Source organism: Haplochromis burtoni, unplaced genomic scaffold (genome assembly GCF_018398535.1).
Source record: "Haplochromis burtoni strain Fernald_Lab_line unplaced genomic scaffold, NCSU_Asbu1 Contig_163, whole genome shotgun sequence".
In the NCBI taxonomy this organism is placed as follows: Eukaryota; Metazoa; Chordata; class Actinopteri; order Cichliformes; family Cichlidae; genus Haplochromis; species Haplochromis burtoni.
In genome coordinates this window covers 484,794-509,839 of record NW_024582524.1, presented here as the reverse complement: position 1 = coordinate 509,839, position 25,046 = coordinate 484,794, and the positions used below count along the sequence as shown (strand labels likewise).

Below are 25,046 nucleotides of genomic sequence, written 5' to 3'. Positions count from 1 at the left end.
GGTTGCACAACTCTTGCACAAAACACCCAAAACGTATCACACTGTGAAAATGAATCTGGTGATGACAGTGCTAATAAAACGCAGCATTCTGCAGTAAATGTTTTAGTGCTACTAACCAGGGATCGCAGCACACTTCTGACTTTGTTGATAATGTGACGATTCATGAATTTTTCAATTCATAGCCCTCAGATGCTGGTAAAAATACAAATATGTGAATCTCAGGTAAAAAACGTTCAACTTGACACATGCTGCTGATACAACAAGACCAATTTAATGCTTCAGATTAAAGCACACTCTTACACAGATAGATGATACAGCATCTACTGGTACCTGGCGGGGGGGATACAGGAAGTACAGGCTCCTGTAGCCACAGACAATCATCACTGAGAATATGAACCCATAACCAGTGGTTAATTTCTCTGCCTGAAGCTCTAGGGTTTTTTTCTGCTTTGTCGAGCACTAGCAGGTCAGCCAGTTATCCGAACAACATGAAATCAGTCTTTTGTCAAAATATTATTGTGCCCTTTTCTTTGCAAAGATGAGAACAACAGAAAGAAGGAAGGGGAGAAAAAACCCTTTCACAGTTTATGCCAATTTGGCCCAGTAGTGGTTAGAAGGTTGTTGGGCCACGGTTCTATCAGAGGGATTAGTCCTCAAATGGGATTACAGGCTAGTATGAAAAAAGGAAGAAAAGGGGGTGGATGCTCAAGCAAGCAAGAGAGCAGAAATATTGAAATGCAGACAGACACATTTAAGTAAAGAGATCGCTTTATCTTCATTAGTGGGGAAGTCGAAAGGAAGAGGAGGAGACTGTCTTAAGAGGGATGGAAACTGAATGGTGAGATGTGAATTCTATAGTTTAATGAAGATTAAAGACCGAACAGTTTAAAGCGTATGCATGTGTGGAGACAGCACAGAGGACAGTGAACTCGTGTTTCGTTATCTCTGTTGTTTTTTTCCCTCTCTCATTCCACCTCTACCTTCAGTTCTCCCTCTGAAGTGAGGCAGAATAATATCTGTGAAGATGCACTGGAGTGGAATATCCTAGTCACCCATCTGGTATGACTAGGACACTACAGTAAAACCCACACAAGCTCTTTCACCCAGTCACACACACACACATATACACACATGTGCGCTCATACAGTTATATGGTGTTCACATATACTGTGAAGGACGGCTGAGACCCACAACTTGGAGTGCCAGCGGCATGTTGCTGCCCTGCCACCATGCCCCCTCTGCATGTAGGTCAGCCTCTCTGGGCCACCCCTTCCCTCCCTCAGCTATCTCCCTCAGCTCCTTCCTGCCCTTCCCTGATGGCTTATTTTTTTCTATACTTCTGCTCATTTCTCATTCTCACACTGAGAACGTGCTGTCCTGTTTTCAGTAAGAGAGACCACAGTTTACTTTTGCTTTCACTCATGAGGTGGAGGGAAAGATTGTGTTTTGGGTTAAAATGTGCCCCTCAAAACAATAACCCTACGTACTAATGAATGATGCAGTGCATATAAATATGAGAACCACTGTCCTGTTTGACATTTTGGGAAAGACACCCATCTCTGTTAGCGCTGTTGACTTTACATCCACCTCTGCTGAACTCCCCTGGGGGTACCACAAGGCTCCATTCTTGGACCTCTCCTTTTCTCTTTATACCTGCTCCCATTTGGTGCTATTTTCCAAAAAGCCCCATATAACAAAATCCTTATCACCAATTTACACTAGGTATAAAATGGATCCTACTCTAAAGCTCAATACTCATATAAACACATTGGGGAAATGATTGCTTTATCCAGTTGAGGCTGGTGTCAAAAATCAACCCTTATCCATCCAAATGCAACCTTGAAACTCTAATACATTCTTTTATGTCTCGTCTCTTTTGCTGCAATGTGCTTTTTATAGGAATGAGCCAGCCCTCCATTGCTCACCTACAGCTTGTGCAAAATACCCATGCTTGATTTTTATCTGGTGCAAGCGCGCAAAAGTGCATCACTCCAGTTTTAGCTTCCCTTTACTGGCTTCTGTTTTTTAAACATATCTCTTAATGATCGCGTCTCATTTTAATCTGTCTGAACTGCTTGACCTATGTGTCCCATCTTGTTCTTCCTAAGCTCAGCAGACTAGATGCTTTTACTGCTTCCAGTGACGCAATGCAAACTCAAAGAGCTTTCACAGTTGCAGCTCCAAAACTGTTGAATGATTTGCCACTATCATTCAGGCAGTCTCCTTCACTAAATCTTGCTTAAATACAGACTTTCACTCCCTGGCCTTTGACCCAGTGTGAGATGCTGACTGTGATTTTAAGTTACTCCTTTATTGTTTAATGTCTACAGCTCTTTGTGCCTCTTTATTTTTTTACCCTCTGGCCTTTTATGTTTGGTGTTATTGTTCAGCACTTTGGTCAGCCCTGTTTTTGTTTTAAAAACTGCTTCATAAATAAAATGGTATGGTACAGCATGATAAGGGCCTAGCCTCAGGATCTCAAAACTGAAGCTCAGGCAAGTTGCTTAAAACTGCATTTATGCTGATGGCCAGCAGTAGGCAGCCCCTCTGGTTACAAAGAGTGAACCAGAAAATGGTCACACTGCTTATCTGATGTGACCTCAGTTCACACTGTGATAATTATGTTATGTTCTCATTTGGATGTTTATGTTACCATGGTATCACAGCTGTAAACAAGGTTAACTTTAAAAAAGTGGAGATTCTCTGTGGAGAAAAAAGTGTTTCCAGCTACTAGCCAAAGAGCAAAAGTCAGAGTACAACTCAAGTATAAGTTAGGCCTAAAGTTATCAGCCTTGGCTCAGGAGATAGAGCAGCTCCTCTATCAGGCAGAAGGGCAGTGGTTCAATCCCTGCCTCCTCGTGTCCATGCATTGAAGTTTCCCTGGGCAAGAGACTGAGGCCCCAATGCATCTATCAGGAGGTGAATTTGTGATCGTTAGAATTTGCCTGATTCATAGAGTAAGAAAGAAAATCTATGTGAATAGATGAATGTGTCTTACAGTAAATCAGTATTCATACAGAGTAAAATGCACTATGTAAGAACCAGTCCATTTACCACTGATTTCTGTCTTTTAGACCCTGACAGATGACTTTTGTGCGTCATCCCATGTTTGTCATCTGACGCTCAAGTGATGAGCCACATCAAGTGACACAGTCAGGTGCTTTGCTGCCACAGAACAGCAAAGTGCCTGATAACCTCAGGATAAGTGTGGAAATGTCTTTTATTAATCTCATCACCTCTGTGGAGAGGTGAGATGAGATTCAGAATTACAAGCTTTCAGCATCACTCTATTTATGGCAGTATGACAAATGTCTTTGTTGCTGCTTGTTTGTTTGTTTTTGCAAAACACCGCATTGAAAAGCAGTCAGATAAAAAAAATATGCAATTCAGCATTGGCAATACCCTGCATTAAAAACACACACACGATACCCCCTGCTATTGTTTTAGATCTTCAATCTGGCTTTCTACTCTTTTTTGGATATAGTGCACATATTTGTATCTATTTAAAAATGTACGAAAAAAAAAGACATTTGGTGTATTTTTACACATACACTTAAATTTGGAGGGAAATGTAAGTATTACATTATGTATACAAGAAGGAAAATGGCAGATTTTTATGTGTTAAAGGCTAAAAAAGTTTTAAAAGTCAAATCCAACAGTTTTGACGATGGCTTTGTTTCTTGTTGCCAGTGTTACTGCAGTATCAGATCACAGTGCACAGTGTGAAAATATTTCTTTTTGGCTGCAGGTAAAATATAGAAAGTATAAGAATTTGATTGCCTAGAATCCAATAGTAACGACAGTTGCAGGCAGCCAACTGTTCCATTTAGGACATAAAATAAAACTTGGAAAAAGTATGTTGGATAATGCAGGATGAATTCCAAGATGTTGTGTTTAAAGTCCTCCACTCAAAACTTGTGTTTTGGTTACTGGTGCGTCTGATGCATGTTCAGATGGTAACTAAAACTCATTTTTCTTATGAAAGTGCCAGTGACCAGTTTGGAAGTTAGTCCTGATCTTACGGTAGACTTACAAAAGTGTTGTGTGAAAAGTTATATTGGGAATAAGCTTCCAGTGATGTGTCACAAATCATCATTTATTCATGCAAAGGTTGACATCTGGCTTATGCATGGATCTGTAGTTGTTTCTGTTGTAGGATCTAGAAATAAAAGTTCCTAAATGGTCTCTTTTTTTGGCATGAACTGGTGTCATCTTCCATGTCCGACTAGCTGAGCTAATTACCAACTATGCACTGCTTCTTTCTGCTTGTCTAAAGGCCTTTACTGCTGTTCAAAATTTCTTAGGGGGTTCATGAAAACGGTCCTGGCTCTTTCTCAAATGAGTTCCTACAAATTACTCTGGCGCCAGGATGTCTTTTATCTTCTCATCTTTTTGCCTTCTGGGGTTTTTGATGTGTTTTTTTCCACCTGCCACTCTTCCAATTTCTCATGCTCCTTTTTTTCATGTCTTTTTCATTCATTCCTTTAAGCACCTACATCCTTTTCACTTATGATCAGTATGCTAAATACTTCCAGTTGATTTTTACACTTTCCTCAGTATGAAATAAACTATATTGCAGTATACATAGAACTTCCTGGGTATCTCCAAAAGCCATTTTAAAGCTATAATTGCACAAAAAAACCCAACTATGTTTTCATGTCTGAAAACAGTGTATGGCTCACAGGATAATGTGTTTGTCTGACATCTCTATCCATCAGACAGTACTGTATCAGTGTTTCTCTCTCTGTCCCCGTGCCCAGGCAAACAGTTGGCTGGGCCGATTCCCTTGGCATCGGAAAGCCGTAATGCCACCCGCTGACGTCCAACACATTACCAATCACAAATCACAAAATCCAAGCAGTTCTATTATTATGAGATGTACATCATATAATATTGCTTGATGTTTTCAGATAAAGTTCAAATGTTCTAGTGTTATGTATAGCAATTATTATATATATTATATATATATATATATTTTAATTAATTATAATATATAATATATAATATATATATATATAGTTATATTATATAAAAATATGGCCACTGTAGCAGTTATTTTTTCACTAAATCCCATTTCCGGTGCTTTTCATGTCTTTTTTCCACCACTGTCATTTTCATCTCTTTTGCCCAACGTTACACTGACACAGACTGTTGCAGTAGCCTAAAATTCCAGCCAAGAGACCTATATTATTTTTGTCCTCATCTCTCCCTCATTCTTTCACAGTGGTGAAAATCTCCTGCGTTTTAACGACTGGTTTGAGGGATGAAGTTCTTCTGTTCAGTTTTTACCTAATAGCTCATTTCTACACACATGCATACACAGCGCACAAACAGCCAGAATGTGCACAAGCTGGCACCCACAGTGACATATGTTTCACACTGGCACACCTCTGTGTGAAGTAGCTGCAGGTGACAATGAGTGAGCTCTCCACCTCCCCTCACATACTGGTCTATCTATTCTTGCTGTCCAGTGGGCCAGAGGGCGTGATACAATCAGATCGAGATCCATATCTTAGAACAAGCCCCAGTAGCTCTACTTTTGGAGTCATGGGAAAACAGAAAGGCAGGATTCTCCATGCGGCTGGAGTTTTTGTCTGAGCTCCTTTCATCTTTTAAACGACTTCAAAGGAACATGACAGTATTTAATGAGGGTTTAGTGAACAAGTGAATTTTTCCAAACACATCATTCAGTTTAGGTTTTTGAAACCTTCCTTTCAGGCAGCTCTGTCTTTTAATTAATTCAGTTCAGTATAATAATCGACTTGGGGTGGGGGGTGGGGGAAATAGACTTCTTTTCGCGATAGATAATTCATCACAATGAGCATATTCATGTCTAGTTTTATTTTTGTACAAAGGCTCATCGTTGTTGCGTGGTAACAGGAAACTTCAGTCACTTGCTGAACAGAATCCCGTTCATAAGCTTAGTTACAGAAGCTGGAAGACGAAATGGCCAACAATAGGAATTTCTAAATTTAGTTTTGTGCTTTCAAGTCTGGTTTTTGCCACTTGTGCTAGTGTAGTAAGTGAGCTACGACAATAAACAATAAATGTTCATCCCTGTGCAAAACCATGACTTGTGTATCAGATAGTTGGAATCCTAATCTTTATCTCCACCTTTTCATAGCTCTTTCTGATTTCCTCAAGCTTTCCCTTTGAGAAAACAGGATCAGCATCATCTACTTCTCGATCTGTTCGTCCCCTTGATTACTCCACTTATTTCACATTCAATCTTTCCATCCATACTTCATGCTCCGGTCGTCTTTCCGTCGCACCCTTCGTTTCTTCTCCCCTCTTCTATCACTCCCTCAGTCGCTTCATCTAGATCCATCTCTCCATAGACAATCTGCCACCACTGTGCTCGCTGCAGCCCTCCCAGAGTGATCCCGTTAGAAGGCTAATGCTCTGAAAAATGACAGCGAACCGGCACTTTTACCGCCATCACCACCGCCTGCCGCCAACAGCCCTGTTGCCTGGCAACTCCCCAGACAGCTTTTCTCCAAAAGGCGAGAACTCCTGTCTGCTCTGCTGCGATAGAGAGCCAAGCCTAATAAGCATTATATCTCATTTTGTCTTATCATTTAGTTGTTAGTGACACAAGTTTGCTCGGAGCTGCGACTATGCAAAGCGCGCCGATGCAGAATGCGTCTCTCGTAGTGAATGAATAAAATGATTTGCAAGAAGTGTGACTTCCTGGAGCATTGTTGTTGGAATAAGAGGCTGCTCAGCCAAAAACACAAATATACAAAAATGACAAAGATGCTGGAGAACGATGGAGTAAAGCTGTTCTGTAGAAAAGCTCTCAAGAGGTCTGACAACATAGATCAAACAAAACAACTTAAAGGTTCGTAATAAATATCTGATATTTAGGTTTATTTTTGTCTATTCAAGCTCGTCTCTGAATCCTTTAGATCCTTTACACTGAGCACAGCTGCATTGGTCGATAAATTAAAGTAAAAAATCAGGAAACTAAGATACTTGCACTTTGCCGCATCTGTGCGTATTTAAATGTTGCCGCAAACAGTGCACTGCAACTTCATCACAGAAGCGGAACACAAGAGATACATAGAACGTATGCCAAGAGGCATTAATGGAGATGCTACATAATTGAGCTGCTGATTTGTACAAGTATAATAACACCATAAATTCCAAGGAGTTAGACAGTAAATGCTGTGAAATTACATCATACATCGCCTGTTATGTCGTGTTATCGAATTAAAATAATGTCTTAATCGATCTTAACAACTTGTCAGCGGTCTTTTCTAAAACGGAATGTAACATCGCTGACTTTATCTGCTGGTGTAATCAGCATTTGTCTTTCATGGGCGGCCGTTACGTAAATGTCTCAAGGCTTAGTCTTTACAGGCTGTTTACTGCTTGTGGATATTTGACATCAGAAGAACAAGGAGAAGGAGTGGAAAGTTAGATCAAAGGAGACTCATTGTTAGTTTTTTCACAGGCTTCATCAGATAATTTAAAACGTATTTTGCTGCTCTTCTTCTCCCGTTAGTAAAGCCCCGGTAATTTTAGGATTTTGTTTCAATATAGGTCTGACAGTACATAATTACAAAAATTGCTGAAAATGCTTCAAACATGTTGTCTTCTGTAAAAAAAAAAAAAAAAAAAGTATTTCACTTAAGCATTGTTTGTATCGTGCATACAAATACTGCCCTTCTCTGCGATGTAGTCAGCAGGTTGCAGATTGCTTGTTTTCATTGTTTAAAAACCGCATTACTTCCCATGACCGGAGATGAAACCAGTAACCTGCTACTGCCCTGCGACTTGGCAAAAACCAGGACATCTCATGCATAAGGGATGCACAGATATTCTCATGCTCACAGCATTACTAAGCTAAAAATAAAATGAAAGTACAAGCTCCCTGTAGCTGCACGATGAAAATCTTAGGATTCCTTTTCCTAATTGTGGTTCCATGTAGAAAAAAAGCAGAAAAAAAAAAAGCCTTTCTGTGCGTCATCTCCTGTCCCACTTTCCCGAGTGTCTACCTCTGATGGCTTTTAAAGCAGAAACCCCGTTCCATCAGTCCTTCACCTAAAGCTAACAAGAATCCAAAACTCAAGTCCCAGAATATTCTCAGACGCTTGCGACATGAACCACGCGGCTGCCACGGAAACTCTCAGAAGGGGTACGAGAGTGCTTTGACAAAGTGTGTGAACTCGCTGCCACCGAAGCGATCCTCAGTCTTCAGTATGTTTCTGCTTTGCGACATCAGAAGTTTTGAAGATTGTGGAGAAGTTGTTGTGGGGGGAGGGAAGGTTTGTGTCGTGTATTTTCTTTTTTATTTCTTTTTTTTTTGCAAACCGTTTGCAATGTTTAACTAACTGCATATGTAATCCTGTGCAGAGCTGAACATTTGAAACAGAAAGAGCAGTGAAGAGAAGCTGAGTAGGGAACACTGTGGAAGTTGTATTTCTACGATAGAGGCATGGGAATAAAAGCTAGGAAACTGTACTATGATATAACTCGCCAAGGATACCCAGAAATTATGTGTTATGGGCCCATTTTCTTTTCTTTTCTTTCTTTCGGGTGAGTCAGGGCACCTTTTTAAGCACCAATTTCCCATTTTAAGCCATCATCCTATAGAGAACCTCTAATATAAATTCATCAAGGTCATGAAGGGAGGCATGAATAGCTGTAATCTCCATTAATGCAAGCTGAATGGAGAATATTCATGTCAGAATGACAAGTGCACAAGGTATTTTGGGGTGTGTATGTGTAGGTGTGCATTTGTGAATGGTTGAGAGCGTTAATAAAAAGTACAGTGTCATAGGTATGAGGATGGAAACGAGGCAATCTTTTCAGTGTATTTCTTTTCCCTTTGTTTACTCTCCTTTTTTTGTTTCCCAGGAATTTCGATTATCGACTACGTTTTGTGAAAAATGTTATTGGGTTTGCTTATACACACATACGCTCACACACCATCTGCTGAGACATTAGACATGTCTAATTGCGAATACTAAACATGCACACACCTGGAGAGCATCATGGCATTGTGCCCGGCCTCGCCCCAGGTGTCTCACAGTTGATATATTAGAGTGGCCTCAGATGAGTCCATGCAGCCAAGCTAATGCTCTTATTAAAGGCTTTTCAAAGGTAGCGAGAGGGGAAAAAGGGAAAGGGGAGGTGACATGTTTTAGCGTATTAATATCCACCACAGGTGCTAATTTGCTCTGCAAGTCACTCGTGTCATGAGCTGTGGCGAAAGACAAGTGGAAGCGAAGAGAAAGCTGGAAGGAACGGAGAGACGATGGCAGGATTAAGAGATAGCGTGACGGAGACTGAGTGAGAAACAAGAAAGAAAGGAGGAGGTGTAAATCACATTAATGAATAAGCTTCATTAGTTGTGCCCATTAGCATCCTAAGCACAGATTAATTTAACTTTAGCTGACTTTGGAGAGGCCCAGTGGCCGTGATGGGGAAACAGTTTGATTTCACACCTGGATAGCTGATCACAGACACCCTGAATTTGCAGGAGCATTGGATAATCTGTATTTCCTTTGTGAAATAAGCCACAAAGCGAAAACTAATGTGAGAACAGCCGAAAGGCTCACTGAGGGCTTTCTTTATTTAGAGCTTATTTAGAGTGTTTCTCTGTTGGTTTTATCATTTCTTCCAGTGACAGTGTTTGTCAATGCAATAGCAAAGTGGGTGGCACTCGCCTTGCCGTCACAGTTAAATGTTGTCTTCAAACATGTCGGGTTAATGTTTTGAAGGAACCAAAACAGCAATCTTTTCCTACTCATAACCAGGCGGTTATGAGTTAACAGCAATGTTTCAATCTCTGGGATGAGATTGGTACTTTTGTGGGAGCTGTACTCAGTTTTTTTTTCTTGTCTATTTGTTGTTTTGTCAACAGGCCGACCCCCAAGGCCGAGACATTGCCATCCGACCTTTCTTGGAGCACTGTGAGAACACCCACATGACCATTTGGCTGGGCATCGTCTATGCCTACAAGGGGCTACTAATGGTGAGGAAACAGGATTTCGTCAAATGTAAAGATTGATCTGCAGATGTGTCTGCTGATGTGGCTTGGATTTTCTTTTGCAATCTGTCTCTAGTGTATACTTTACATTTACCAACAAGTCTATATAAAACACCTTTTAATCAGGAAAAACAAAGAAAAGTGCAGAAGGAACAAGAGTCCCTCTTCCATTTTGGACAGACATGCAATAGATGATTGGGACAAAAACACAATTTTTGTAATTTTGCTTCTGTACGCCACAACACTGGATTGTTCCTCAAACAATGAACATGCGATTGAAGTGCAGACTTTCAGCTTTATTTTGATTTTTTTCCCTAAAACTTTAGGTGAATATTTTGGAGGATCAGGAAGGACCCTTCTCTCCAATACAAAGACCTGGAAAGAAAACAATCTTCAATAACACAGGAGAAGCTTTGATTAAAAAAGGGGGAGGAAATGAGAGTGGATAATGGCTTCCTTTTTTCCTGACTTTATACTTTCCTTAACAGTTTCAGAAAACAAATATGACAGAGTTTCTCATCTAACTCTTGAGAAGCTGAATGAAAGCACGCAGTTTGCAATATGTCAAGCTACTTGTTTCATTTGCACTTGTATGAGTTTATGGTATGACTGCCTCTTTTTCTAACTGCTACTGATTTGACACTTACAGACATTAAAGTAAATTTCTGTTTGGTTTTTTTTGTTTTTGTTTTTTGGATCAGCGATATTGAGTTACTTTAGACTAAATGGTTTTCCTCAGTGATTTCATTTGAAAACTCTGTGTTACTTTAAGCTCATCAGCAGAGCTTCAAACTCTGAATGTGTAGTTATTATCAGCTAGCTAATAGCTAGATAATATGTGCTTTAAAATCTCCATGAAGAAGGAGAAACTGTATAATGCCTGCCACAAAAAGAGAGACACTGAAGATAGGCCATTAAAGATAAGTGTGCTGCACATGTCCAGCTATACAAACACACAGTCAAACATTCATTCTAAATGGAAAAACAAGACCCAAAAATATTGGGAAAAAGCTTAAAGAAAAAGCTAATCTTTAAAACAAACCACAGATTCTGCTGATCTAATTCAGCTGTTACAAAGTTTAAGAAAACCTCTGTGGTCACCTCTAGTTTTAAAGTAAGAGCTTGGAACAGTTAAAAGACTCTGATCGAATAATCGAAGAGGCCAACTGCTGGAATAAGGTCTCAGCAGGTCTGCCTTATAGCAAGGAGCCTGGCTATGAAGGGCTTTGTATGCTATTAACAATATTTTAAAGGGAATTCTGAATTTCCACGGAAGCCAGTGAAGGGCAGTAAGGATAGGAGTGATGTGTGAGGGCTGAATAGTTTTTTTTAGCAGCCTAGCTGCTGCATTTTGGACCAGTTAAAAATGGGCTAGAGCTTGCTGAAGGACGCATGTGAAAAGGGAGTGAGTTGCAATAATCAAGACTGAAGAAAATGAAAGCATGTACTAAATGTTCCTCATTATTAGGTGTTAGTAAAAGCTAGATTCTGGTGATGTATGACTCATCTTAAGCAGATTGAAAGAATACAGAGTAGCCTGGCTAAAAATACTACCTAAAAGTTCCCAAAAAGGAAAGATGGAAGGAATGAGGAGATGGTAGAGGAATAGGCCAAGAGACTTTCTTGTAAAATAATAAGACAGGAACAAAGAAGTTTAGCGGTACAGAAAGTTAAAGTGATGTAATTGACAGGAGCCGTCAACTCCGCGAGGCACCGAGAGGTACAGCGCAACACCAAAACGTTTATGGCTTGAGTCATCCCTGCTTTTACATGCATGCAAACTCACATATGGACACATACAAGTACACTGCAGCCGTACCTGACATCCACATGCTCGCACACCTCAGGTGCACTAAGCCTCGATGACTGCTCTATTAATTCTTCTGCTTGTCATTCCACAAACTCTGATTTAGACTTTGAATAAGCAGGCAGCCCTCTTACACAGCTCACTGTGAATTATTCAGCAGTCTGCTGCTGCTGCAACAAACAATTCACTCGCACATAAAATTTTCCAGACGTGAAACTGCTGTCTCTTTAGATTGTATCTCAGCCCTTTACCACGTCATCATATAATGAAGTTTATTTTTGTCTGCTTTCAGCTAAGTGAAATTACACAACCCCCACTCCATGAACAATCAGAAATAAATTAAGAATGAATAATTCTTCTGAAAGACCTCAGACAGAAATGTAAACAAGCAGGAGGAAAATGAGAGCTGCTTAAACGTCACTGATGGAGAAAGACAAGTCCAGACTTTCTATGACCAAAGTCATTCATTTGTTCTCAGATCTTTGTGTGATCTTCTCTTAAACATAACTCATATTCTTCCTTTTCTCTTCTCTTACAGCTGTTTGGGTGCTTTCTGGCATGGGAGACCAGGAATGTGAGCATTCCCGCTCTGAACGATAGCAAATATATCGGAATGAGCGTGTACAACGTCGGCATCATGTGCATCATTGGCGCCGCGGTGTCTTTTCTGACGAGGGACCAGCCCAATGTCCAGTTCTGCATTGTAGCGCTGGTGATCATCTTTTGTAGCACCATCACGCTCTGTCTGGTCTTCGTTCCCAAGGTCAGTTTTTATAGGACAGAGAGGGTGTGTGTGTGAGCGTGGCTGAAAGACTCTGCAATGACATAAACTAGAGCTTTTAATTATCACTCAGCTAAGTCCTGAAAGCTGAAAACGCAGCGTAAACAGTTAGGTGTTGATCTTTTTTTGCACTCATGCAATTTTAGAGTGCGAGAGTGCAGCTGTGACTAATGCCCATAACTCCACTTTCAGCTAATTACGATGAGAACAAACCCAGACGCAGCCACCCAGAACCGCAGATTAAAGTTCACCCAGAATCAGAAGAAAGAAGACTCCAAGACCTCCACCTCAGTCACCAGCGTCAACCAAGCCAACACTTCTCGACTGGACGGCCTTCAGACTGATAACCACCGCCTCCGTATGAGGATAACAGAGGTCAGCCAGTTACAGCTTCTTTGTTTTCATCTTTTAACCAGTCATCACCTTTCAGACAGGACAGCGATGCAGTGGGCACAAAGAGTAAATGTTCTGTTACACTTTAAAAAAGATTTCTTTGAAGATTTCTTCATCATTTTGGCAAAGTAGCATTTGCAGCAGTCAGTCACACCCAGACAAACCTTAATTTAGGTTCATTTCTGGCTGATAACCTCACAGTGTGTAAGATAGGCTGTCTGTGGATAATTAATGAAACCTTGGTGTGAAACAATAGTTAAGTGATGGGTGAGAATGTACTTACTTTAAGTGATCAACTGTAATACTCAATGAACTAACAGAACATTTTTTTCTGGGTAAAAAGTTGGACAAAGAGCTGGAGGAAGTGACCATGCAGCTGCAGGACACGCCGGAGAAAACTCCCTACATTAAACAGAACCATTATTCGGATGCCAACAACATTCTCAGCATACGCAACTTTACAGATGGCAAAGGTGAGATACTCGCTGCATGCTTTCATTTAGCCCTGGTCAACTACTGCCATACTGTTTTTATAGCTCTGTTTTTATATCTGTCTGACAATAAGCATTTGAGGCACATGGGAAATATTCCATATTAGTGAAAAATTGTTTCACTCACAGAACCATCTGTAGCAGGGGTGTCAAACCTAAAGCCAAGCAGCCAGAATCGTCCCTGATCCAGCCCACCGGACATTTTTGGAAAGTGTAAATGGGGGCATGTGTTTTATTTTAATTTTACAGCTTCTCCTAACAATAATGACCTTGCGCACAGCCATTCATACTACAGTAATGAGCTTTTGTTACTATTAACTGTAGAAATATTTTGTTTTTTGTTTTTTTAAATGTGTCCACAGTAAAATGAATGATTAAATAAATAAAATAGGGCATTTTATAAGAATTTACAAAAAGTCTTTGCTGTATGATTACAGGACAGTTTGAGCAATGAGTTACCAAAACATTTTCTGTAATTTACACTGCAAAAAGTCAAGCTGACAGATTTCCTTGATTTTCTACAGCAGCCTTTTTTTTATCATTTAAAAAAACTGAGGTGCGCTGAGATGAAAGTGCACCACTTTTTCATATATTGAGAAATCTCAGAGATTGAATGTGCAGTTAAACGACTTTTCAGTGACAGAAAGTGGAGTTTGAGCGGTTTGGCCTATTTAGGATCAACGTAGGCTCTAAGCATCCGATGATGTGAAATGAGTTTGATATCCCTAATCTGTAAATCGCTTTAAGAGGCCACGCCTCTTTACACAGTGGTGCCACTATAGTGCATGAACTAGTTAGTTATTTAAAAAAACGAACATTAATCATGAAGCAGGAAATAAGCTATAGAGATCAAAACTGCTTTTGTTTAGTTCTGTTGTAATTTATGCACTTTGATATCATGTTGTGATCGTGCACTGTGCTAGTATCATTTTGTGGTTCCGTTGTGTTACACATTAGCGAGTGTAATTTACATTTTAGTGGTTTGTATCACAATTTCAGGACTATCATAAAATCCTGAACTGGCTTCAGTTTCAAAGTAATCCTCACATACGTTATCTAATACTAATTCTTTGCCACCGTTACGGTGCATTTCCATATTCAGCGGTTTTAGTAAAGGATTTTAATTCTGCTTTCAGAGCAGCTGGATGAAGGAATATCTTTCTTTTTTTCCCATTGCTGGAGCACCTGTCAGCACGAGGGACACAGGAGCATCTGTGACGTCTGTAATGAGTCATGAGATTAGCTACAGCACCTCAGTACACGTATGCTCCACTGCTGTTTGTCAAATTTAGCACATATTGTAGTCACACGTCATTCTCGCCTCACTTTCAAACCCTGGTGTACACTCGGTTTTATACCTAATTATTTCTTGTTTGGGGCGTAGTTTAGTGTCTGTGAAACAAAGTCGAGAACCAGATAAGAGTAAAGAAAAGTTTGAGAGCAGGTGAGGTGAGTCATCATCGGGCGAGACTAGTTTATGGAAACACGATGAGCAAATCCTAATTTGCTGAAATATAAAGATGCATGTCCCATCAGTCCTCCAAACTTCTGCCGTGCTGTTTGAACGATGCATGTATGGCAGACATTATGAAGTCTGCTGCCTCAAATTGAATCAGCGAATCGTTACAGCCCAGCAGCGTCGCTTTGCATTAGGCACCATTTTAAGAGTCGCAGAGTGACGCTGATGTACAGCAGCCGGATCCAGCGTGTCTGCTGCACACGCCAGCACAAAGCTGCTCTCAGGGGTGTCTAATGGATCTGTCTGAGCTCGGGAAGGTAAAAGAGCACAACAGCTGCGCTCATTCTGCCAATTGGGAGCAGAGCGTGTTGGAATTGTTTGAGAAGTTCCTCATCTGTGAAAGTTCATAGTTACGCAGTGAACTGATGGCTGTTAATGAGCACATTCACACAGAAATGTGTGTAATGCTTCTTTTTGTGTGTTTTAGCGTATTCTCTGCCCCTGCCTTTTGTGTTTGTGCTAAAAATAAGTGTACGCCCTCCTGTCTGAAACTAAATATAGTTTGGCTTTAAAATTACTTTAAGTTATTTATTGATATTATATGACGGTGCCGAGGATACAAGGATAGATTTTATATAGATATGTGATAGTGGCTGTTGAATATGGAGCTGTCAGGCAGGAGGAAAAGAAGATCACAGAGGAGATTCATGGATGTATATAAGGATGGTTTTGGCTATCGCAATTTTATTTATGTAGCACATTTCTTTGAAAACAGCAACTACAACAAAGCAAAGAAAATCAACATCTATTACGTGTCAGCCTGGATCAAAAAAAGTTTTGATTCTGTTTTTGAAAGTATGCAGAGATGTAGCTTGTTTCAGAGGTGGGGTGAGATGGAGGCAAATGGTCTGCTGTGGTGATCCCTAAAGGGAGCACCTGGAAGAAAAACACTAGTGGTGGCAGAGATGAAGCAGGTGGAGACCTGGACAAAGATCTTTGGTGGAAATGGAGTGGAGGTGGGTCACACAAATGAGACTGAACAAGAGCCAGGACAGAGGCTGATTGGTTCACAGAAAGTTACCCAAAAAATGATTGGGCCAGTGTGATGATGACAGAGTTACGTTTGACAGTGATGTAAGGAATAGAGTAGCAGCTTGAACACCCAGGAATTCAGGCAGATGAGTGGATACAGTGTGAATCTTCCTTACTGAGCTTATTTTAGTTTGTCTATTTTAGCATGCGTGGTTTCAAAGGTCAAATCAATGGATCCCACAGTGTAGTTCAATTCATAAAAATGCATCATTTTACCTGTTGTTTTACACTTGCTGAGGGAAAAAATCTGTCGAAATTGGAGGCAGCAGCTGGCAGCTGACATCAGGTTCAGTGTAATGAAGTAAAATTCAGATTGTGTGGGCTCATAAAACTGGGTCTATTTTAAGACACAGCCTTTTCTAGTGCTTCCTCGCTTATATCGTCAAAGGAGCCCAATAAATTAGATATGTCAAAGAAGATGTAGGTTATTGGAAATAATTTCTTTTAAACCTTTCAAAAATTAAAAGATGATCAAAGTATATATGAAAAAATAGTTTTCTCTAAATGAGAAAATATTTTTATGTTTGGGTTACAGCGTATCAGCTGCTGGGTTGCTGAAATTCTCTCTTATGGAGACAATAAGAAAGAGAGAGCGCACGTAAGGCGCTGCTCACAAATGTCAGCCTGACACACGTTCTGACAATAAAATCACAGGTAGTTAAGCTTCCTTTAAAGATCATCGGCACATAAACTTTTCCCAGCTTCATTCTACTTATGCTTGACGGTCATCATCATCATCACCACTGGCTTCTAACTGTAGTCATCAGTATTCATAAGAGAGCTGGTCTAAATGTATTGGGGGCTGTGAATAAGTGGCTGTTATAAGGGAAGAATGCTGTGTCAACAGCGATTACGCTCACTCACAAAGGGTGAGACGCGACACTCCACCTCTCCCTCGCTCTAGCTGTCTTCATGAATATGTAGAAGCACATGGCGATGCTGGAGAACACCAGGAGATGACAGTTAAGGTGCGGTTTTCTGACAGGTTGACAGCCATGGCCTGATTTTAGCATGATAAGTTAAATGCTGTTATGTATAGATTAACAGCACTGAAAGAAAGACAAAATCTTTTATACTTTACAGTGTTTTTGTTTTGTTTTTTTACTTGTGGAATATTTGCGAATTTTCAGGCTTTAAATGCCATTAAATTATTTTTTCATTGAAACATTTTCTTGCCCTATGATAGGACGGTACACAAGGAGTATTTGCCTGCTTTTCACCTCACAAGATCCAATTATTCCCGTTTGAATTAATTCTTCTCAGGTTTAAACCATTAGATATACATTTTCTTTTTCTTCCAGTCCCGTTTAAGAAAGAAGACGGCTCATGTGGTGCTACTTAATGCAGCGGGAGTGTTTTTCTCCCTGTTGTAAAGAGATAGCCTTAGATTACTGGCACTCACAAACAGTAATGTTTTGGTGGCTGTGTGTTTGGTGGTAGAGCACTTAAGCCTCAGTCCTCAGGGCCAGTGGTTTGAATCCTGGCATCTTCAGCTGGTGACTCAGTGCACTTGTTCTGTTGTGATATCACCCAGTCCCCACTTCTGAAATGAATCTGGTCCAAGTGTTAGCGTCCACTTTCAAAGTTTGAGCAAAACAGGTTTGTTTTTTGCATCTCTGTCCAAAACATAGTCTGACTTGTGTAATTTGTCTAGCATGCAGATAGTTGAGCGAGAAATTTTTGACTAGTTTTTTTAGCCATTTTCACCTGCTCCTTTTGAACTAATCTGTAATGCTAGTCTGCACATCATGCAAAAGCGGTCTCTTCATACTGAATGTCAACACACTTGGTTTAACTTCTTAGTGTGAATGAAGCATATGCAGTGAGCATGGACATCTGAGCTGACATGATCCTTCACAGACTAACTTTGCTAGGTGTGTGTTGACATACAATACACACCTAGCATTAGCTGATTTATTAGCATTTGTTGCTATTTTTTGCACGGTTGGAAAGCCCAATGTTAGGACTGAAGGCCAATGCCTTATTTGAAATCCTAGTCATTTTCAACTTACACTGACAAAATATGACAGTCCAGGTGATAGCCTGCAATTTTCTTTATTGTCTACACATGTTTTCATGCAGATGGAGAAAAGTCGATACTGAAGAACCACCTAGAGCAGAAACCACAGGCGCAGTGGGGCTCCATGGATCCTTCCAGAATAAACAGAGGTCCTCTCGAGGATATCAACTCACCAGAACAGTGAGATCTCCCATTTCCTTAGCCCCTCTACTCCCATGTCTCTCCCCTTTTTTCCCTCTGTCTTGTCAGCTTTCTCATCAGACGACATGTCACATGTAACACAACCACCAGCAGCTCTCAGGCAGTTGCTCTGGCAACAGAGCCTTATGAAAGCATGGACTGGTCCTCTACTTTTCTCTCCCACACAACGCACATACCATCAACCACCAACATGCATATCACCTCACAGAGTGCAAGTGTATTCTCCAAGTATGCTGAACGTCCTGCAGCTTACTTACAGCCGGACACACAAAAACACACATGTCCATTTTGCATGCATATACACTCAGGTAATTGATTTGTTTTCTCAACTTTTAAAGGAAGATGAACTCTCAAAACATTCAAATGCAGATCTGCATTCACTTATTATTCATAAGGCAGCAAAGCTGAGGGATGTCAACTTCATCAATGGGGAGGGGGGGGACACTTCATGCATCATTGAGAAGTTTCCCTCCCACACACGTTTAACCAGAACCAGGAGAAGAATGCAGGATGTAGAGGGATGGATGGATGAAGAAAGCGGAGACAAGAGGCAAGGAGGATACAATGCAGAGGAGAGGGCAGTTACACAGAGAAGATGTTTAAAGAGAAAAAATATGTTTAGATAGATAAGAAAGGCAGAGATAAGAAGGAGGGGAGAAAGAAGAAGGTAGAGACTCGCAGAGGCTTATGTAACCACTGATTTACAGCCCGCATTGGAAGCAGCTCTGAAAATAGACAGGGAGGAGAACAGAAGTAAAGGAACACTTGGAGCTGTTCCCATGCCACATGAATGTTTGATCACATGGAGGGAAGAGAGATGAAGGGAGAGAAAGAGAAGAGAAAGAAGAGACAAATATAAATAAGTTACAAAAGAGTTATGAATAGAGAGAGATCGAGCTGTATAAATATTTTGTGGCATGAAAAATGCAGGGGTGTGTTATTGTGAAGTGTAGCACCGGTGTCCTATATGATATTCCAAAAAATATCCCGAAATTCCTTCATAAGCTGTTGTGTTTTCATCACATAAAGTAGGACGGGTCAGAATAACTGAAAAGGCCTGAGGACCATTAATATTTAAGTTTTCCTAATTAAGACATTTTACTACGTTTAATGCAGAACAAGCTTGAATCTTATTAGCCCCTCTTAATTTTTTACACAACCAAATGCTTATGTAACTTTCTTGAAAATGGCTGGCAGTGGCAATGGCTCTGGCGAGGTAGGATGCAAACTGTCACACCAGGCGGAAGCATGAAATGTTCTTTTACGTCAGACGATCCCAGAAGCGACGGTGGAAAGAGGAACTGTGGATTAGGGGCTTAGTAAGAAGAAGAAGCTAGAGAGGAGGATGCTAAAGAATACACAGAAAACAATTAAAGAAATTGCTGAAGGCTTGTGGGAAGCTGTGCAATGCCAGATGCCAGTCTTTTATGATCCATCTTTTCTGTTCGCCATGTTCAGTTTCTCACTGTAACTTGATATGTGTGAAAGTGTGTAGCGAACATTTTAATAGTAAATCGAGCAAGACCACTGCATATGCCACTTCCAGACTGTGACAAAATTGTTGTATTGACAGCAACATCCAGCTCATATGGCCATATTGCTAAAACACAGCATTTTATTGAAGCCTTTCCAGGATCAGATCTGCCTGAAAGAGCTCCATTGCTAAAATTAATGAAAAATAAGATGCTTACTGCTTAGTGAGGAATTCAATTCCGTCACTAGCTTTATGGCTAATGTGTTAATTAATTTGTGGGGGGAAAAACTGCTGCGGTTGGTGCTGATAACCTGAGATGAACGGAATTTAGCTCTGCATATCCCATATGATGCTCAGATAAATCATGCAAGAGGAATCACTAAAAGCAGATGAAGTGCACTGTCCGGGGCACAGCTGCGAATGCACATTTGAACTTACAAAGACACTAATTTGCAAATGACAAATACTGACTCGGAACTCTGGCAGAGGGTCAGCAAGAGTAAAAATGGGGTAAATTCATTATTAGAAGCAAAATGATCCAGCCCTGGTTAGATTTATACAACAAAGCGATCCAACGTGATCGACAGACACATTGGTTCTCATTTATTAATATCTGTTCTTATCCCGTGCAGAACACGGCTTACGCAAAATTACCATCAGATTTATGAAACGTATGTTCTCACCACTGTGGGTATGTCAGTAAATCAGAATCATTCTGAACCAACAGACTTGTGCAATCTGCATACAGCCTGATTATCGTCTCCATACTGCTACGCCCTGATATTTCTATATACGGAAATACATTTACCTTCAGGAAAAGACAAGAAATTGGTGACGTTGCGAGACGTTGTGAGAGAGAACCCTGCACTTCTGAGGCAAGAAAGAAACAGAAAGTCTGACTAAAGAAACTGAAACAGCTGTGTACAAAGAAAAGGCAAAGCTCTACAAAGAGTTTCCATGAGATTCCAAATAGCATTTCCCCAGAGACACTCACTGTGACTCATGTGGGAGAAAAAAAAGCTTGGGCATCAAAGTTGACATGAAAAAAGGCAAACAGATTACAAGAAAAAGAAGAAAGCAGGTGGAGGACAAGGAGCGTGTGATCTGTCAGCCCGAAATAACAATTTCAAGTCAGTGAAAAAAAAAAATCCACATTCTTCAGCATCCGTGGGATATGCAAAGAAATTATATTGTAAGTAATGACAAGAAAAGAAAGAGCAGACTGCTGACTATAACATAATACTTCAGTAAATGTGCTGTAATCACTGACATTGTTCCTTTCCTTCTCTATCTGCAGCATACAGCGTCGACTGTCTTTGCAGCTGCCCATCCTCCATCATGCCTACTTACCTTCCATAGGAGGGGTAGATGCTAGCTGCACCAGCCCTAATGGCAGCCCTGGTTCGAGCCCAAGGCACAGACACATGCCCCCCTCCTACCGGGTAATGGTCTCTGGCCTGTGAGCTTCATTCACTCCCCCACCTGGCTCTTTGCAGAGGAGACATATGTGATTCTTTTTTTCTACAATAGACTGATATCATCAGCGTAAGTGCGTATTTTGTCTCGGATCAAGGAGGACAGGGAGAGAAGGGAGGGGGGGAGGGGGGTTCACTCTTCATACCTCTTCACCTTGGTCTTCTTGTAAACTGATATCCTCAGTCAGGATGGGGTATGAGGAGACAGAGTGAGCACTGGATGACCCTTAAAAACTCCTTTAATTAACATCCCCTTGTCCATTTGCCCCCCCGCCTGCCTAGGCATATACACATATGCACAGTCAAACACAGATAGGCTATATACAAATACACACACATGCACAAATATAGCGACACCCCAATAGCTGTGGTGGACCAACCCTAATGATGTGTAGCCTTATCTGCTTCAGAGGGGATTGTCTGTTTCTGTTCCTAATCTGTTGTATGTATGTGCTCGCAGCAACACGTAAGTTTGTCATCTAACTTGAGTATTTCACTGCTTCAGTGACTGGATAATGGTTTGGAGATGAGGAATCTGCAAAATCCAACAAAAGGAAATCATCAAATTTACTGCTTTACCCTTTCCCAATCTTGTCCAGATATGTAAATATCATCATTTTTAACATTGATGTACTGTTAAGCTTTGTATATGCTGTGAATGGACAATTAAGTTGGTTCTAAGCGTGAGGCTTATAACAGAGGCAGGTAGGCATGACAATTTCAGATGAAAAGCGTATAAAACATGGCATCCTACAAATTAGACATATGTATGAGAGATATAGATTTTTGTGTAACTGTTAATCAATTAGCTTGTGGGCAGCAAAGTAAGATACATCAAAGTCTGAGTCACCAAATATCAAAATGCACCAGTGCCCATTTTTTTGAAATTTAAACAACTTGGTTCTTTTTTGTATTTTTAGTTTGTTTTTTCCACTTTGCTTATCTGTACCGCTGTTTTTTGTTTTCATCAGAGATTTCACATCAGACTTTGCATAAGCCTTCATATTTTACAGTCTGCTCAATATGTCTTCAGAAAGCATGTTATACAGAATATCAGTGCTATGCCTTTTAAAAAAGTCTCAAAGGCTGCGTATGTTAGAAAATAGAACGCCATGAGAGTGTTCCACAGATGTCGTTTATGTGTGTTAATACGCCAAGAAGTGCACACGCAAAGACACGCTCATATGAGAGCGCCTCATGAGATCGGGTGCTTTTCAGACACTGCTTTAGTGACGGGCCTGGTCTTATTGATCCCCACAGATTGGTCTCCATAGACTGTTAAGATGTCCGTCCGATCTAGCCCTTACAGCTAACCGGCACAGTTAAGGGCGATGGGGGAGTCAATGGCACAAAAAAAGGCACAAGACTCTGAAATGAATAAAAAGCTGCTTTGTCAGAAGAGATCAAACTCGAGAAGTGATGGTGGAAAGGATGTAGGTTTTCCGGTTCCACAGCTAGTCTGGATTAAGCGGGCTGACCTGAATTTCCATGAGTGGTAGTAAAGACAGTAAACACAAGGGAGTCTCAAGTAATAAGCCCCTACCGACTGTAGCTTACAGTTCCAAGACGGTGATGCCGCCACAGCTGGACACAGTGATACAGCACAGACACAGGGCTTTCTTCACAGATAATATCGAGTGTCATGAAAACCCACTTCACACTTAGCAACAGTGAACATACCTCAGTTGCTATGGAAATGTAATGTTCAGTGCCGCTGAACCGCATTGAGCACAACGGTCATCGACAGTTTTTTGTAAAACTTTCCTCATGCAGGAGAAAAGCAAGTAATGACTCCGGACAAACAAAGGACTTTTTTATCGAGCGTGAGAAGGTTTGTCCTCAGCATATTGTTTCACCATTGGTGTCTTGGTTTTTAGTTTTTAAGGCGTTTGTTGAGCGCTGTGCCTGTTGTCTTATATTGTAGCCTGCAGGACCCACAGTACATACACAGTGTGGTAAATGCGCTGACCCACAACATTGGCCGCACATCTGTAAAGTGTACAACGTGTCATAGATTAATTTCAATTCCATGCCTCGGTGAACGGGACAGTTTGGGAGTACTTGGCAAATACTCCACCTCAGCTGGAGTGGATCTCTCCTGCGACCGAGTTGGAGCAAGAGACAACCAAGCAGGGACCCGCCTGCTATGGGGACATATCACGGTGACTCCCCCCCTATGAGAGCTCCTCCCCTTCCAGCCCCTGCTTAGTACAGGAGCAGGGAAAACCCTGAGCACAGATACCCAAGGAGTCACAGCTTCTCCTGCACCTTTGCCAACCAGAGAATCACGATCACTTGACAAGTGAGTGAGAGACATTGTCAGAGGGTTGGTTCTTCCTTCAGGAGATAAAACAAACCAACCGCACATTTTATATATTACATTAAATGTGATTGTGTACAATTTGCTGATACCCTGATGATGGTGTCCATGTATGGAATATTTGGTATTTGGCTTTCTCAAGACGGCATGAAATAAAATGTATAATTCACAGAGTTACCTCTGTTTTTGCAACTGTTGTGACAAATCCACTCTGTAGTTTCATCCTCTCACCTGCGATTTGGTTTTACGTGTATTTGCTCATGGATTTAGGTTCTCTTAACCTGTTTGATTAGCTCACACACGTCAATGCCAAGATTCTCAGTGGGTAAACTCAACATCATCATATCGAATATGCTACTGGTTTAGCAACAATTCACCGAGGGCAATAAAGTGAAAGTAGTAGCAAACGATCAATCTTAATAAACCACTCCTGGCATTTACCAATTTATCAAATTACTTTTTTTTCCTTTTAGTCCATTCAAAAATACCAAATGCAGATCATCAGTTGTTGTTCGATATATTTTGTAAGGTGCCCTGATTTTTATTCTTTTATGAACCATTTCAATTCTTTTGAACATGAATGAAAAACTGTTCAGCAGATGCAATCGTGGAAGGTCAAGGGCTCATAAATTCCTGTAATGAATAACATCATGCTGATGATTTGTATTTGCCACAGGTCTTTTAAGTTTGAAGATCAAAGTGACATGTACGTATATATATTATATCGTTGTATGTGTCATCATCAGGGTTTCTGGAGAACACAAAACATACATGTCCAAAAATATAGTAATATGACAAATATATTAAGTGGAACAACACAGAGGTCCATACTGTTACTGTTTTGTCGGTTTGATATGTGGTATCACATGGCATTAAGTTCAATTAAGAGTTTAAAATGATAAACAAAACCTATGTTAAATGCAACATGTTTAAGAGGGGCAATAAATTGTTTTCTTATTACAGAAAGAATAGAGAACTATATATATGTATATGTAAAGATCTTTACGTACATTTTCATTTTTACATAGGAAAATGTTTCACAAAATGCCACAAGGATACTTGGAAGTCATTTTTTTTAATTTACAGTATCTGTAACTATGTTATGTACAGATGAGGTCTAGATATGAAGAAGTTGTATAAAATAAGTATCACACTTGGAACACCTGAACATTTTTGGAGCCATTAGTTGTTATGGGGGGGGGACTTTGGAGAAAAAAAAACATTCTTCTTTTGTTGTCTGAATGTTATGGACAGCCTTTACTTTTCACATCATCATTAAATAAAGTGAGACCGAAAATCATGTATTGGTTGTTTTTATCTTCGTGCATGTCTTGGGTGTGGTACAATTACAGTTTTATGGTACAATTTTGATTTAAAGGCAGATCAGTGGTGAAATCAGTTTATGCTTTTAGAAATGCTAGAGATCCAAAATACAGGTTGGGCCATTTATATGGCTACACCGTAATAACATGGGAATGGTTGGTGATATTAAAGTCCTGTTTGTGGCACATTAGTATATGCGAGGGGGCAAACTCC

The 25,046-nt window shown here is 40.4% G+C and overlaps 1 protein-coding gene across 1 annotated transcript in view; it reads left to right on the top strand.

Moving 5' to 3' along the window:
* gabbr2 (gamma-aminobutyric acid (GABA) B receptor, 2) overlaps nt 1-24,810 on the top strand; it is a 186,264-nt gene extending 161,454 nt beyond the window's left edge. Inside the window, exons 14-19 of the mRNA XM_005932932.3 lie at nt 9,872-9,982; nt 12,343-12,567; nt 12,778-12,960; nt 13,322-13,451; nt 18,103-18,220; nt 21,013-24,810. Coding sequence (XP_005932994.1) covers nt 9,872-9,982; nt 12,343-12,567; nt 12,778-12,960; nt 13,322-13,451; nt 18,103-18,220; nt 21,013-21,178 — 933 coding nt within the window. The 3' untranslated portion in view covers nt 21,179-24,810. The remainder of the gene's footprint in view (nt 1-9,871; nt 9,983-12,342; nt 12,568-12,777; nt 12,961-13,321; nt 13,452-18,102; nt 18,221-21,012) is intronic.
* Nucleotides 24,811-25,046: the final 236 nt, after the last annotated feature.